A 16713-nucleotide genomic window follows, 5' to 3' on the forward strand; every position below is an offset into this window, starting at 1 on the left:
CAAACTAGAAAGCCTCTGTCCCTCAACAGACACTCCCACCAAAACAATCACTAAACATTGAATATTGCCGTCAGGGGCTGGAACAATGTGTATAGTAGGGGTGCTGAGAGGAAAACTGTAAACCTTGTATATGATGGGAACCACTTCAAGCCAGGGGGTGCAGCAGCACCCTTATTTCCAGCACCTGTGACTGCCGTCCTAGACAACTGCCTCTGGGGCCTGTGGGCGGGAACCAGTCCTCTTACTGCCTGTACTTGGGGGTGGGGAGACTGAAAAGTACTTGTATGTTGTTGCATTCAAATTTCAGTCTCCCACCCAAGGAAGCTGCTTAACATAAGCCTAGAGAGTCCCCCCTAGACGATCGCTCATCAGTGCTGTGCCAGGGAAACGGCAGGAGGGGTGAGTGTGCCCCAAAGATGCCTGCAAGCTGCCCTGGTTTGTGGGCGATCTCTTAAATAGGCATCTCCCTGAGGGGCACCCCAGCAACGCTCTCACAAACCCCGTCCCTGAAGCATTTCCATTTAACATACTACTGCAACACTGTATCCTCCGGCTGGGGGGTTATGAATGGGTGCAGCGGAAGCACCGCCCACCCCGGACGTGACGCTCAGCCAATGGGGGAGCGGGCTGCGTGGATGGATGAGGTCAGCGCTGTGGTGTCGGGGAATGGAATGTGTAAGTGTAACATTCAGAACCGGGTAACGTTCGGAGATCGAACTCTGCGATCGGCGACGTTCGAACAGGGGCAGGCAGCCTCCTCTGTGCTTCGGCAGCTCGCACCTCATTGACTGACTGGGGGGCGGGGGCAAAGAGGAGGAGGAAGAAGGAGGAGGAGGATCTTCGCTGCTTCGGCTGGTTCCATCCCGGGGGCCATTCACAGAGATCGCGGAGAGAGGGGTAAACAGCACCCGAGTCTAGGAGCTCCTCTGCAGCAGAGAATAAAGAGAAATGCAGGGATTTGTAAGGTTACGGCGCTCAAGCTGGAAGATGTGATCATGATAGCTGTGTGAACCGGCGCTGGCTGTGAGCTGCTGCTGCTGACTTGCTCTGGAACCGGGGGGCTTGGTTATTGCGGGAGTGTTTTGGATGAGTTGAAGTTGCTGCTGTACCTTGATCGTTTGCAACGCTTAGAGAGAGAGAGAGAGAGAGTGGGGGAGGGGAAACACACTCAGTCTTGCAACTGATTGAGAGGTGAAGGGAGTTGGGTTTGGTGCTTAGTTCATTTGTGTTTGTATGTGTGTGCATGCAGGAGAATTCCCAGCCCTTTGCCCTGCAAACTCGTGCTGGGCGTGAATTATTCGCCTTCGCTGTTTCTCTCTCTCTCTCTCTCTCTATTGTGCGACCCAAAGATGAAAGACAGAAGGGGAGAAAGTTAAAGAAATCGCCCACATGCGCTGCATCAGTCCAAGGCTTTGGGAAAGGAATAAAGAGAAGGTGGTAGAAGAGAGTTTGAAGTCTTTGCAGGCGGGAAGATGGCGGACTGGAGCTGAAAGTGTTGATTGGCAAACTTGGGTGATCCTTGTGTTTATTTACAATCATCTTGACCCAGATAGGACACATGCAGGCCAAAAAACGCTATTTCATCCTGCTCTCAGCTGGCACTTGTCTCGTCCTTTTGTTTTACTTCGGAGGCTTGCAGTTCAGGGCAGCGAGAAACCAAAGCAGGAGAGAGGAGCACAGTAGCAGGAATGGCTTGCACCACACCAGCCCGGATCATTATTGGCCCCGATTCCCGGACGCTTTGCGCCCCTTCATTCCTTGGGATCAATTGGAAAACGAGGATTACAATGTGCACATTTCCCCTAGGCAGAAGAGAGACGCCAACTCCAGCGTCTACAAAGGCAAGAAGTGCCGCATGGAGTCCTGCTTCGATTTCACCCTTTGCAAGAAAAACGGCTTCAAAGTCTACGTCTACCCGCAGCAGAAAGGGGAGAAAATCGCCGAAAGTTACCAAAACATTCTAGCAGCCATCGAGGGATCCAGGTTTTACACTTCCGATCCGAGCCAAGCTTGCCTGTTTGTCCTGAGCTTGGATACCTTAGACAGAGACCAGTTGTCACCCCAGTACGTGCACAACCTGCGATCGAAAGTGCAAAGCCTCCACTTGTGGAACAATGGTAGAAATCATTTAATTTTTAATTTATATTCCGGCACCTGGCCCGATTACACTGAAGACGTCGGGTTTGATATTGGCCAGGCGATGCTGGCTAAAGCTAGCATCAGTACTGAAAACTTCAGACCGAATTTCGATGTTTCTATTCCGCTCTTTTCTAAGGATCATCCTAGGACAGGAGGGGAGAAGGGATTTCTAAGGTTTAACACCATCCCTCCTCTCAGGAAGTACATGTTGGTATTCAAGGGGAAAAGGTACCTGACAGGGATAGGGTCAGACACCAGGAATGCCTTATATCACGTCCATAACGGGGAGGATGTTGTCCTCTTGACCACCTGCAAGCATGGCAAAGACTGGCAAAAGCACAAGGATTCGCGTTGCGATAGAGACAACACCGAATATGAAAAGTAAGTGACCAGTTCCCCTTTTGTGTTTGCGTGTCTAAGGTTAGGCCAGCTTTTTCTGGCCTCTTGTGTTCTAGGCAGCTGTCAGCTATATGCATTTTTAAATGTGCTACATACTTTCAGGCCACAGGAAAGCCATGACTTTTCTTTTCCTGCCCTGAAATTCTTTCCAGCTGTTAGTAAGTTACTTAGATATAGGGCAGTAGAGGGGTGGAAGCACCTCATTGTGGAAAATATTTACAATGGGATGCAAAGTCCTATAGGTTCTCCTGGGTTTAGCTAGACCAGGAGCTGATGACCTGTATGCTCACTCATTGGCTTTGCAACAAAGATGCTGCTCGAGGCTACTCTGGTATCTGGCTCCACCATTCATTCATCATTTTGTCTCTTCAGGGCAAACGTCCTCTTCCTTCCCAGCCCAGAAGTTAACCACCTAGGACAAAGCTCGAAGAAAGCTGATGACTTGTAGGGTGTATGTGTGTGTGTGTGTGCACCCAGTCTTGTCTTTCTCAAGTCCAATGACAGGACTGAGTCTGTGATCTGTGGAGGGGGGTGTAGTAAGGTAGCTCACAATCTTATTTCTCTTGCATCAGACAGCTACAAATGGGTAAAGGAGGAAAACCCCATTGATTCTAAGGTCCCTTGGCATTTTTTCCCATGTTGATAACTCTTTCCAGTGGTTAGGAACATTTTCTGTATACTCTGTGTAACACCTTGATTACTTTTCTTCTTTTGGTGCTTTGCATACTGCTGCTGTGGGCAAGTTTAAGCAGGTGGTTTAGGTGGGTACTGTGTTACTGTTCTCCCCAAATATCCCTTGCAATTATGTAACTTGTATATGTAGCTGCTGAAAAATCACTGTACAGGAATGACCTCTGTAGAATGGCAATACTAACTAGTCAATTTGAAACTGTTAATTTAAATGCTGATCACTGCTGTGTGTGCTCCAGAGCAAATATTCCCATGCAAAAACTGCATAGTCTGTTTCCATGTAACAGAAGTTTTTAAAAAACAGAGCAGCTTTATATTGCTGAGTTAGTACAATCTAGAGCTGCATCAGGAACTGCTAAAGGCTGGAAGAGTTTGCAATGGATAGTGAAATATTGTGTAGAAGAAAAATAATCCTGGAAGAAGGTAATGAGGAAGTTACAGTGATATTAATGCTGACCAAAATTTCCAACTGGCTGCCAATTTCTCTTGCAGCCATTAGTCACAAAGTTTGAAATAAATTAATTAGCTAAAGCTGAAACCCAGGAAAGCTCTGTGCTTTCTTTGATATGAATGTCATCCACTTACTGCTTGTTTTAGAGCCATGTGAAGCTTCACAAATACTTATTGGCTTTTTATTTTGTTCACGTTCTGAGCATAGAAAATTGATACATTTTTAGTATGAATGACATACTGGTGTAAATCCAGATTGTGTAAATCCATCTGGTGTAAATCCAGATTGTGTAGCTCAAATCAAAGTGTTTACACATTTGACTCATGAACTGGGATTTCCTTTAAATTGTGGATAGTAACTGATGTCTTGTTCATAAGACATTGAGTGAGAGAGAGAGAGAGAGTAAATGCCTATAGCCTTCAGAGATTTCTGGCATATGCTTGTTTAATCTGAGAGAGTCTACACTTTTCATGTCTTTTAGCCACCTTGCTGAATTCTGCAGAATTCACTATGGTTTCAAGTTTTATTAGATTCTTTAAACACAAAAAAATACCAGTCAAAGGTTTGACTATTGGGAACTTGAATTACGTGGGAACTTGAGTTTGTATTATTTACAGTTTCTATGCAGGTCAATTTCATTAAGGAGTGTACAACACACACCTTATAGTACACATTAACATTAATAAAAACCACACCTGATGTGTAGTCTTTCATATCTAAGAAGCATAGGGATTCCTGCTAGTCCACTTCAGTGGAAAGTGCAACCCTGTCTGGGGTCGCGTGCAGTAACTGTTTAACATTGCACAGAAATGCTACGCAATAATTTAAGACAAGATGTGGAGATAATCATAGTTATTTAAGATTGCAGGAGGAAATTTACAAAAAGAAAAGGAGTACTTGTGGCACCTTAGAGACTAACAAATTTATTTGAGCATAAGCTTTCGTGACCTACAGCTCACTTCATCGGATGCATTCAGAGGAAATTTAGGTCGGCTGAATTTAGTTGTTGAATTGGAATTGTGGTCAGGATACTGGGGCTAATACCCCTGTGAATTACCATAAATGTTTAAGGCCTTTTACCTTTATATCTTATCTGAAAGACTTGCAAGAGCATATTGCTGTCCCTTAGTACAATGCTGAAGCATAGATTCAGTACTGATTTATGGCAAAGTGTGCCACCTACTGAATACCACTTCCTGTAGCATCCTGAGTTTTGCTTTTCTCCCATTCAAATACTGATCATAGCTGACTCTGTTCAATGTATGAAATCTGACAAGGTCACATCCTTAAGCAATTATGAGTACAGGCAACCAGTAGTATTTCTTACATGTGAATATATAACATATGTATATATAACATATGTATATGTAAATGTTGTAACAGGTAGTCCTCTATTAGCTGTAACTGAAACTGCACCTGAGAAAGATAACATTGCACAAGGCTATACCAGTTAAAGAAGAATTTGTTATAATGATTTTAAAACTAGGCCTACGCTAGATCTAAATTCATATTCACATGACTCGCAGGTCAGACTGAGCTGCTTTTGTTCTGCAATTTTTGGATTGGATTAAGCAACATGTCCTCATGGTTTTAAAATGATGTGCATTCTCCAAGAATTGTGTATTAGAAACGGATTAGCTTGTCCGTGAGGAGTTGGCCAAGTCAAATATTTCACTCTCTGTGTCAGCTTCTGTGGCACTCTTTTTTTTAATTTGCTGTGGCATTTATACTGTCTTGTTTCTGTGCTCATATTTATCACATGATCCCCTTCATATAGTGCACTGCCCAGAAGTATTGATCCATGCAAGGTGCATCATGAATGATTTGAGCTTGGCTGTAATCTTTGTAAGGAGAATCTTTGTCAAGCCAGCTAAACTAGATGATTGGACTTAAAATCTTGATGATGTCATATCAACAGAGTAAGGTTATGATTTATATTTATTTCCAGTGTAAAATGTCACTTTGTAAAAAAGGTAATATTGATATTACTTGCAATGAAATTCTTCCTGGAGCAAACTGTTTAGTGCCCGGTAAAAGCAAGATCTACATCTCTACAGAATACAGCTTCTCTCTTTTCTCCCCCTACCCTTTCCTCCAAGAAATGAGAAAAATCAGCTGATGATTTCTCTATTTATGTAAAGTGGAAAGTGCACCTTATTCCATTGAGAAGGGGGACATATTTGGCTCAGTCTTCATAAATTCTATTAAGAGAGCCATCTGTATGTGAGAGCTAATTAATTTTCATCAAAGTTGTGCATCTCGGCAGATAAAGCTGATGCAGACTCAAATGAATTGCATTATCGTGATTAGACTATTGCAAACAGGGTTTTTAAAAATACTTTCTGTATTCTTCCCCTGAATCTTGTCATTAGGGTTGACTTCTATAGCCTATCATTAGAACCATTCTTTTTTTTTTTTTAAATTCCTTTTCAATATGATTTGTTTTTTAATTTTAGCTTGATAATTTCCACTTTTGGAAATGGTTAGGTGCATACATTGAAGGGAACAGGTGCCATGTTTATTGAAGGTTAAAGAGAGGCCATTTAAAGGTGGACTAAACACTATCTTTTAACAAAAGCAAAATTCATGGGTAGGTTTAATTAATGTGAAGTTACTTTTTGGAAGGTAATGTTACAGATTACCATTGATGTGGTCAGAAAGGTAACAGAGGATACAGATGTAAGCTATATGTCTGTCCTCATGTAGCCAGAAGCTTTCAAGACATTTTCCAAAAACTGAAATCTTTCTAAGATGGAAGATAGCAATGTATGTAACCCAACCTATCTATGCCTTTTCGACTCTAGATAGCCCTGACCTAATATCTTTCAGAAAATGGAGAAAGTGACGTGATGGGAGTCTCATGTTTAGCACCTGATCCAAAGGTGACTGAAGTCAATAGAAGGCTTTTCACTGGCTTCATTGGACTTTGGATCAGGCCCTTCATCTTCCACCAATGGTAAAAAGGATTAGATCCTCCTATGTGGAATCAGTGATGGAAACTTCAACAGTGGAAAAATCCATAGATTAGCTATGAGACAGAATACATGTAGAACGATTTTGGATCTTGTAGCCTCTATGAACTGATCAGAGCATAAGCAAAGGGAGACATTATTCAAACCTTCGCCTCCTACACCTGTCAATCAGCCAACGCCCAAATACAGGATATATTGTATGGCCAAAACCCAAATAAGGGACACAGAGAAATGCTTCATGCAGGGAACAGAAAGTGATGTGGGATCAGTTCCACCAAATTGGTGTGGAATGTAGACTACTTTGAGCCTGAAATGAGGGACATTTTAGAGGCCTGTAAACACTCAGCCGAGCACTCTCCTTATCAATACATGGGATATAGGCTCAACAGACTAGATAGCTAAAATCTAACTAGATTTCTGTATATGCACCTATAAATATGTGGCATCTCTCTAGATAGCACCAACCTATTGCATGCTTAGGGTAGCTGAATGTATCTATACAAATTTCCATTCATTTTTAGTACACCATATGTAATTTACAGATAGATGTATATTATGCTGAAAGAACCATTGTCAAATCCCTGCTGGAACTCCTAAACATTTTTATGGTTATGTACGTGAAGGTTATAATGAAGCATAATAAAGAACAAAATGGGAAAAAATGAAATGTTTAACTCATTACCGTCTTTTCTTACCTGCCAAGAATGGAGTCTGGGGTTCTGGGTGTCCTCTGTTAGAATTAGCAGTACAAACCCCTAAGTCCTTTTCTGAACTCCTGCCTTGTTAGGCAATTGCGATATCTTTATCTCTCACAAGGGAGACACAAAACTGTAAAGTTGGATCTTGGCAGGCAGATAGAGGAGCTGAGCTTCAAATATGTTGTATTAAATTGTCAACATATCTGTCCCCTTTAAGTCTCTGCATAAATTCTGTTACTGATTTGGCATCTTGTAAATAAGATTTGTTTTTAAAAGTTTTTTCAGTTCACCTTTTAAGCTGCTATTTAGGAATGAGTAAGAAATCCTCTAGTTCAGTGCAGATACTTATGAAAGGCTGAGTGGTCATGTGGGGCCAGTTTCTGTTCCTGTTTGAAGCCACCGACCTCAATAGGACCAGAGTTGGCCTGTAGATTTGATATAACCAGTAGGCTGCTTCTCCAAACTGTGGATTTGGAGAAGTTCAAGAGCCACTGAAGGATCCTGGGCATTGTCTCGGAGCGTCTCAGCTGCTATCCCCATTAAACTGCTGTCCTATCAACTTCCAGTTACCTGATCTTCATACTGCTGCTTGAAAATGCTTTTCTTTAAAATGCAGCATATAGGTGGGCGTTGGCATTTACCAGGTCTCCCCCAAAACGGAGACATTTGAAGATGGTGTTTTAATACACTCTTTCTTCTGTGTTATTTTTGTGCTGAAAATGGTGCATATGTATGTGTACATGTAGAATTGGGGCCAGACTGTCTCCCTCTGAGGCCTCCTCCCAGGACACCAGGGCCTCCTCTGCCAGGTGGGAAAACGAAACTTCCAGCTGGAGTCAGTCCCTGGGATCACAGGTAGGCGCTGGGAGCTGAGGTGACAGTTGCAGCAATGGCACCTTCTGAACTTTCAGACAGTGGTGATGCTGTGAAACTCTTTCCTTATATTTTGGTTCTGGATGCTTATTTCTCACGGCTGTTCGGTTGTTTGCCTCTACACCTGCTTCACAGTCCACCTCCCCCTCTCTTCTATCCTTTCCTTCATGCGGCCCTCAATATTGCCTCTCCCTTTCTTGTTCCTATTAACCATTCCCCCTTATACACACCCAGCCCATCCCTTACTATAGCTGTTTTTTTAAGAACAAGGAAAACAAGTAAAACATAAAATTAATGCTCTTCACCTTGATTGCTCGGCTTGTATTGTTCTTCCTTCTCCCCTGCCCATACTTTAGAGGTCTCATTTATGTATATAGTGAGCTGACTGGTCCTGACTGGTCTTGGCATACTACTATTACTAATAAGCATTCACAATTTAATCTTGTATTAGGAGACAGGAAATCTCTGGATTCTCTGAAAAAGAAAAGGAGTACTTGTGGCACCTTAGAGACTAACAAATTTATTTGAGCATAAGCTTTCGTGAACTACAGCTCACTTCATCGGATGCATATAGTGGAAAATACAGTGGGGAGATTTTATATACACAGAACATGAAACAATGGGTGTTACCATACAGACTGTAACAAGAGAGATCAGGTAAGGTGAGCTATTACCAGCAGGGCGGGGAGGGGGTACCTTTTGTAGTGGTAATCAAGGTGGGCCATCTCCAGCAGTTGACAAGAACTTGTGAGGAACAGTGGGGGGCGATGTGGTCTGGATGAAAGCTGGAGGCATGTAGGTAAGCATAGCACATGCCTCCAGCTTTCATCCAGACCACACCACATGATCCATTGTCTACAGCCAAGCTCTACGGTACAACCGCATTTGCTCCAACCCCTCAGACAGAGACAAACACCTACAAGAACTCTATCAAGCGTTCTTACAACTACAATACCCACCTGGTGAAGTGAAGAAAAAGATGGACAGAGCCAGAAGAGTACCCAGAAGTCACCTACTACAGGACAGGCCCAACAAAGAAAATAACAGAATGCCACTAGCCATCACCTTCTGCCCCCAACTAAAACCTCCCCAATGCATCATCAAGGATCTACAACCTATCCTGAAGGACGACCCATCACTCTCACAGATCTTGGGAGACAGGCCAGTCCTTGCTTACAGACAGCCCCCCAGCCTGAAGCAAATACTCACCAGCAACCACGCACCACACAACAAAAACACTAACCCAGGAACCTATCCTTGCAACAAAGCCCATTGCCAACTGTGTCCACATATCTATCCAAGGGACACCATCCTAGGGCCTAATCACATCAGCCACACTATCAGAGGCTCGTTCACCTGCACATCTACCAATGTGATATATGCCATCATGTGCCAGCAATGCCCCTCTGCCAGGTACATTGGCCAAACCGGACAGTCTACGTAAAAGAATAAATGTACACAAATCAGACGTCAAGAATTATAACATTCCAAAACCAGTCGGAGAACACTTCAATCTCTTTGGTGACTCTATTACAGACCTAAAAGTGGCAATTCTTCAACAGAAAAACTTCAAAAACAGACTCCAAGGAGAGACTGCTGAATTGGAATTAAATTTGCAAACTGGATACAATTAACTTAGGCTTGAATAGAGACTGGGAGTGGATGTGTCATTACACAAAGTAAAACTATTTCCCCCTGTTTATTCCCCCCGCCCCGTTCCTCAGACTTTCTTGTCATCTGCTGGAAATGGCCCACCTTGCTTACCACTACAAAAAGTGTCTCTCTCCCCTTCCCCCTCCCGCCCCTCCCCGCTCTTCTGCTGGTAATAGCTCACCTTGCCTGATCACTCTTGTTACGGTCTGTATGGTAACACCCATTGTTTCATGTACTCTGTGTATATAAAATCTCCCCACTGTATTTTTCACTACATCCATCCGATGAAGTGAGCTGTAGCTCACGAAAGCTTATGCTCAAATAAATTTGTTAGTCTCTAAGGTGCCACAAGTCCTCCTTTTCTTTTTGCGGATACAGACGAACACGGCTGCTACTCTGAAACCTGTCATTATGGAAGGCACTGGATTCTCTGATTATTTCTTCCTAGGGAGGGGAGATTTTATACATGCATTCCATTTGTAGCCATTGACAGACCTGGGAGGCCTTTTCTGAAAAAGATTCCATGTGTGAATGGGCGTATACATACATATTACCATCATATTTCAGGCCTGAAACCAAACTCTTAACTACCTGGGGTTAGGAGAAAACTTTCCCTGTGTGGGGGTTATCCCCTAGTCATCTGCTGGAAGGTTTCTTGCCCCTTCCTCCAAAGTATCTAGTAGCAACCACTGGTTGTCACAAGGTAGTTAACTAGAAGGGGGATCATCAGTCTGATTAAGTATGGCTGCTCCCGTGTAGGTAAATCATTCTGAACCCCAGTGTGAGGTTACTCCTACATCCCATGCTTAGGATATTTAAGCATCTGTGTCAGATATTTGTAGTTAATGTTTTAAAAACACCACCCACTCTCCAACCCCCTCCCCCCACCATTCATTTTGTTTTAAAGGAAAACACTTTGCATAGCAAGAGAATGAAAGACTTATTTACTCAAAGGCTGGGTGTGGAGAGGACTGGCTGTTAATATGATGATTTCTGGAGCATTAACTGTATTCACTGTCTCCTCTTCTTTCTGTCTACAAAGTTTCTCTCTGAATATCCAAGGAGTTTTGTGGTCATTGATAAACAAACCATTCTGTTAACCAGAGAAATTAATCAATAGGCACCCAAGCAAGTATTTAGAGACTTTTTAAAAAATAAGTTAAATAGCATGCTCTGTACCATTAAGATGACTGATTTCTCTTCCACAGGACTTGGCTATATTTAAATGTGATGATGCAATATGTGTGTGTCTGTTGCATATCCTATGCAGATTACATTAGCACTGAAGAATTCATGAGTATAACTTTAGGTTATATTTAAGGTTCCACAGCTTTCCACATTAGCAAATACTTTAGGATATTTTCATTTTAAAACAAAACCCTGTTATAGTTCACACTGTATTCTGAAGTCTTTGTTTCTCCTCACCCCTTCATCTTGCTGGCTGGGATGAAAACACTTATTTAATATTTGTCTTTCTTTTTTATTTTTGTCTAATGGGTTTTTAAAAACTTCAGTATTCATTTTATTTTAATGTGGGGCTGTAGATTTATACAAAACTTATAAAGCACTTATGGTAACAGTCTCTTCCCTGAAAGCCTTATAATCTTAGATGCCATATTATATGGGCAATAATTTAGGTGTCAATATCCGAGAAGAGGAGATCCATATATTGAAAAGTCATGAAAGAAACTGGCTTTAAGGAAGGGTTTGAAGGACATAGCGAAAAAGGGAGCAATATTTGAATGTGTATGGCCCTGATTCAGGAAAGTACGTGTCTCACTGCTTTTCTCGACAGGAGCCTATATGTGTGTTCTCAGTAAGCAGACTTTTTTTGTTTGAGATCTGAATTTTGGTTAGTGTGGTTTTGCTGAACAACAAAACATATTATTAAAAGCAGCCAAAGAAGCCTAGGATGGTACAATAACAGAAGGAAGGTGGCACTTCTTTCTTCTTTGTCCATTTTAAATGTAGTGCATTCGCCACTTATCTCTCCCAATGTATCTTGTTTGGATACTTTTAAATATTGACATTGGCTGTCAGGTTTCGATCAAAGTTTCTTTTGCTCTGGTGTTGTAATGAGATACCTCTTTGTTTAACTCCCTAATCGTGTCCTTTCCAAAAAGTCATGGGAGGGATCTAGTGTGGCTTTTTGAGCTGTGTTAACTTGTACAGTGGAGGCTTTAATGTTGGATTCATCATGCTCCCTTTTCATATTAAAGTACATTAGATTTTTTCCAGTTTCCCTCCATACTGCACTGCATTGGTAATGCTGTCACATGGTATGTCATGAGTTTCCAACTTATTCCTTCCATATCACTGTGGTCCAAAGGATAAGAGTCAGCAGACCTGATTTGGGATTCTGTTCCCAGCTTTGTCATTCACCTGCTGTGTGACCTTGAATGAGTTGCTTTGCCACACTGTGACTTAGTTTGCAAGTCTTCAAAATAGTGGAGAATGCCACTTGCTTTCCTTTTTAAAACACTTTGAGATCTGTAAAGTGCTACCTCAGGGTCAAGTCTTAATTATTGCGTCAACTGTGTCAACGAATATTTAATGAAGCAAGGATAGATAATTGATGTTTTATTCAGCTTCTAGTAACTGATGTTCTCCAAACTTAGATTCCCTTGCTTGCTTCATCTGTGACAGAGTTGTCTTGGGTCACAGTGTTGGAAGGGATGACTTTGTTGCCTTTAAGTATATACAATTTTTAATTCACCCCACATAACTCAAACTGTACCAGATGTTCATAGAATCATAGAGTATCAGGGTTGGAAGGGACCTCAGGAGGTCATCTAGTCCAACCCCCTGCTCAAAGCAGGACCAATCCCCAACTAAATCATTGTCACATTTGCAGCTGCTGTCGGCATCTCCATAACTGGTAAATGTTCCATGTGACCTTGCAATGCCATTAATAAATTCAGTAAAGCTGTTCTTATTTAAGTTAACTTTTTTTCCCCATGACAATTTCTAGTCCAGAAACACATGAAAGCTAAAAGCCGGTTCCTAAGTGAATTTCCTGTTTGTTCACTTTTTTCTCTAATATACTCTTTGTGTGTCTGAATGAAACAGAATTAGGGCTAATTTAGTTGATTGGCTCAAAAACAAAAGTATTCAGTGCTAAGAATGGGAAATGAGAAGGCCTCTTTGTAATGTTATTTCTTTGCATAATTGTAATAGACTGTAATTATATACTTGAGGTTTTTTGAAAACATTGGATTTGCTGTAAACATAGTCACATGATATGTGTTATTGTTCACTTTCACCAATTTAAGCCCAATCTTAGTTCTGGGGATGTGTGCCTCAGCACCTATGATACCATTTATTATAATAACATTTCCTTCTCCCGCAGCAGGACATGTTACATTAAACTGAATCTTCACTTCCTTTGGGGGGTCCCGGTTTGTTATTAATCAGTTATTTGGGGCTGTAAAAAAGGTACATGATACTCTACAAATGTAGAATAAGATGCCACCCAAAGCTTACAATCTTAGATAGCAGTTCAGGGAAAGGAGGGCGTGTTAGAGAGAACAAAGCGGGAAAGGTTCCTGGAAGGAGGGAGAAGATGGAATGTCTTGAGTTAATAGGAGAAAGGAGGAGGAAAGCGTGAGTGAAAGTGTGAGGCTGGGAGGGGTTGGTGAAAGGAGGACTGGGAGGAAATTAGGGAGTGAGCAGAGCTCAGGAGAGCAGAAATGAGCCGCAGGTTGGGCTGAGATTGTGTTGAGCCTTGAAGGATCCTTGCAGGATCTTATGGCACCTTAGAGACTAACCAGTTTATTTGAGCATAAGCTTTCGTGAGCTACAGCTCACTTCATCGGAGTGTAGCTCACGAAAGCTTATGCTCAAATAAATTGGTTAGTCTCTAAGGTGCCACAAGTACTCCTTTTCTTTTTGCAAATACAGACTAACACGGCTGTTACTCTGAAACTTGCAGGATCTTAAGATTTGTTGTGGGATGGCTGGGAAACACATGGAGGAATTTGAAGGGGAGGTGTTGTTGCTTTCCTCACTGAGTTTGGATGCTCCCTTGTTAATGGGAGTCGCATGCACCGGTGGAACAACCCTCTCCCCTACAGATTTGTGTGTGTAGGTGTTTGAGCTGCACCTCCTGCAGGATACAGCTCATGTTCCGTGTAAATGAAAAAGGGGGTCGACTGTGTGTGAACAGGCTCGGTTATCTGTAGGTGTAGCTCAGTCCTTGTTTAGTGGCTATCTTGCAGTGTGTGGTGCAGATTGCAAGGGTGGAAGTGGTGTTAGGGTCTCAGCAATCTGTCCTTCCTCCGCAGTGCCGTGTCCACTCTCCTCTCCACTGCTGGGAGGCCGGGGGTTCTCACTCCTGGAGTGCTCTTCATTTTATGTCTTAGCTCCTGGGCGGGGCAAGTGCTTGTGCTCCTACCCTCCTACCCATTTGGGGTAGCAGCTCCCTTTTCTCAGCCCTTCAAAGGAAGGGTTACCAGTGATGCTTTCTCTTCCTATGCAGCTCCTCCATAAACACCTCCACCCCTTTTGCAGCAGATGGAAGTGGGTCTGAATGGGTGTCTTCATCTGCTCTGGCCACCAGATTAACTTGCTACATTTCCCCATGGCATTGGCGTGAGCAAGTTGCAGGTAAACCTGCCTTTGGTCCAGCTGAGTGAGCAGAGCACAAACTAGCACAGAACATACTCCCACCATTGCATATGGGCTTCATAAGGGAGCAAGTACTGGTACCAGTACTCTGTGCTTTAGTTTGCTTGGCCCATTTTGAGTCCTTGGGGTATCAGTTTGTGTCTCTTTCTCACATTCATGTAGCTACATAACCAGTTTGGTTAGAGGCATTGATTCTTTTCAGAGGAGCTTCAACTCTTCTGATATTTGCACCTGCAAATAATTGCAGGCACATTTTGTATCAGTACCTGATTTACAGGTGCAATTGGGTAGTTTAATGTTGAACTGCTCTGAAGTGTGCTATCAAAATTGCATCCACTATTGTCTGCAGGTGCGGAATCAGAGGCTGCTTCTGGAAATCAAGCCTGTTATCTGGAGATGAAGGGAAGGACAATTCTTGGTTTATAGTGTCTGGGTTTATATTTCTAAAGGCTTGGTTTGGGTTTCTCTGCACATACACTCGATGAGCTATTTCAGGAAGATAAACATATAAATGTTTTATCTCCTTGATTTGCCATTGACCATTGTGCTGGGTGCTAGCAGATGGAATTTTTAAAATTAAATATAATTTATCTAATCCAAACTTAATTTATCTAATCCGAAATATAATAATAAGGCTTATTTTGTGTAATATGACTTCCTTTTTGAAGTACTTCAGAAAAGTAACTTTTTCCCCTTTGAGGGCTGTTAAAAACAAAATCAAACCCCAAGCCACATTTTAGTAAAAATAAGGAATCTCAGACAAGAAAACCGCATCTGAGATGCAAGAATTACAGTAAAGCTGAAAATTAATAATCAGTGAGTTGGTTATGCAAGACACTGAACTCTTTATGAGTTTGAGGAAATCTGTATATAACTTATTAAACATCAAATTGTTCTAGCCTCAGCAATAGAAATGTTTAAGCCCTCAGATTAGAAGTTTTAAAAGTGCTTAATCCACAGTTTTTGGCCCCAGTCCTACAAAGGTATTCCATGGATAAAGTTCTGCACATGCAAGATCTGGGCCTAAAATTAAGTGCAGACTAACGACTTTAATATCTGATCAGATGGATTTAAACATTTGAGCTGGCAGTGATTTTATTCTTAAAGGTTTCTTCTAATGTAAAAACTTCAGGTAAGTACAAGTATACCTAAAATAACTAAAAAGAAAAACAAAACCTTTTCCCACCCCCTTTTTATTTTAACATCTGGAAGGTAAGCATACTACTTTAATTATAATGGAATAAAATATCAAGTGAGTGATCACATCAGGCATGGACACTTACCAAATCACAGTGAGATAACTGTGAATAACTCTCTAGTTTCAACAATTTGCATGGCCATTAACAATTGATGGATTTCCCTTAGAACCAAATTATCTATGGCAGCAGGACCTAGTCCTGTGTACCATTTCAGCATATTAACTACCAGAGAAATTCCCAAAAGTAGTAGTAATAAAACTATAACAGCAAGGTAAGTGTTATAGATAGGAATTTTAAGCCAACTTTTTGGAAGGCAGGGAACTATTTCGAGCAATCAAATACCTTATTTCTGTCCCCTGCTCTTCCTTTAAATGCACTAAGAGATACAGAACTGCAATATTGTAAGCCCATTGTTAACTTACTGCCTGCCTTGCTCTTAGACTCAAATATTGTTTTGGAAATACAGAGGAGTTTATAAAAGGTGCTTTTAAAATATATTTTTATTATATTGTATTTTATTTTTGAACCTGACGCAAATCTCAAGTAGTTTTTACATGTTGTCAGTATATGATAAATCATGTATGCATGACTAAATTGGGCAGTCATTGATTGCTAGACGTAAAGCAAAGATATGTGTGTGTCAAGATGTGTTTTCTTTCTGGAGAACATGCCATCATTTTAATAAATGCCCTTGTAGTCCCTGCTTCTCTCCCCCTCTCCCTTCCCTCCCAACCAGTTCCTCTTGGTAATTTCTTTTGCTGCCTCCGGAATATCAAAATTCTCCAAATCCTCCTGTCAGTCAGGGTGACTTGTTCAGCCATGAACTCTCAACTATGTTTGTCCGGCTGCTGTTGTGGCAAGAATAAAGTGATTAAATGAGGTGGTGGAGTGGGAAGGGAGAATAATGAAAGCATGAGAGTTGTTAGGGCTCTGTGAAGTTACATGGATGACACTTCAAAGATCATGGGTGCAAGGCTCCCAGGCATGTTTTCCTGTAGATTATTCCCTGCCCC

The 16713-nt window shown here is 41.8% G+C and overlaps 1 protein-coding gene across 1 annotated transcript in view; it reads left to right on the forward strand.

Annotated features, from left to right (window-relative positions):
* Positions 1–588: 588 nt before the first annotated feature.
* EXT1 (exostosin glycosyltransferase 1) overlaps positions 589–16713 on the forward strand; it is a 270254-nt gene continuing 254129 nt past the window's right edge. The window contains exon 1 of the mRNA XM_027828563.3: positions 589–2520. Coding sequence (XP_027684364.1) covers positions 1559–2520 — 962 coding nt within the window. The 5' untranslated portion in view covers positions 589–1558. The remainder of the gene's footprint in view (positions 2521–16713) is intronic.

The sequence above is a fragment of the Chelonia mydas genome, chromosome 2 (assembly GCF_015237465.2).
Source record: "Chelonia mydas isolate rCheMyd1 chromosome 2, rCheMyd1.pri.v2, whole genome shotgun sequence".
NCBI lineage: Eukaryota > Metazoa > Chordata > Testudines > Cheloniidae > Chelonia > Chelonia mydas.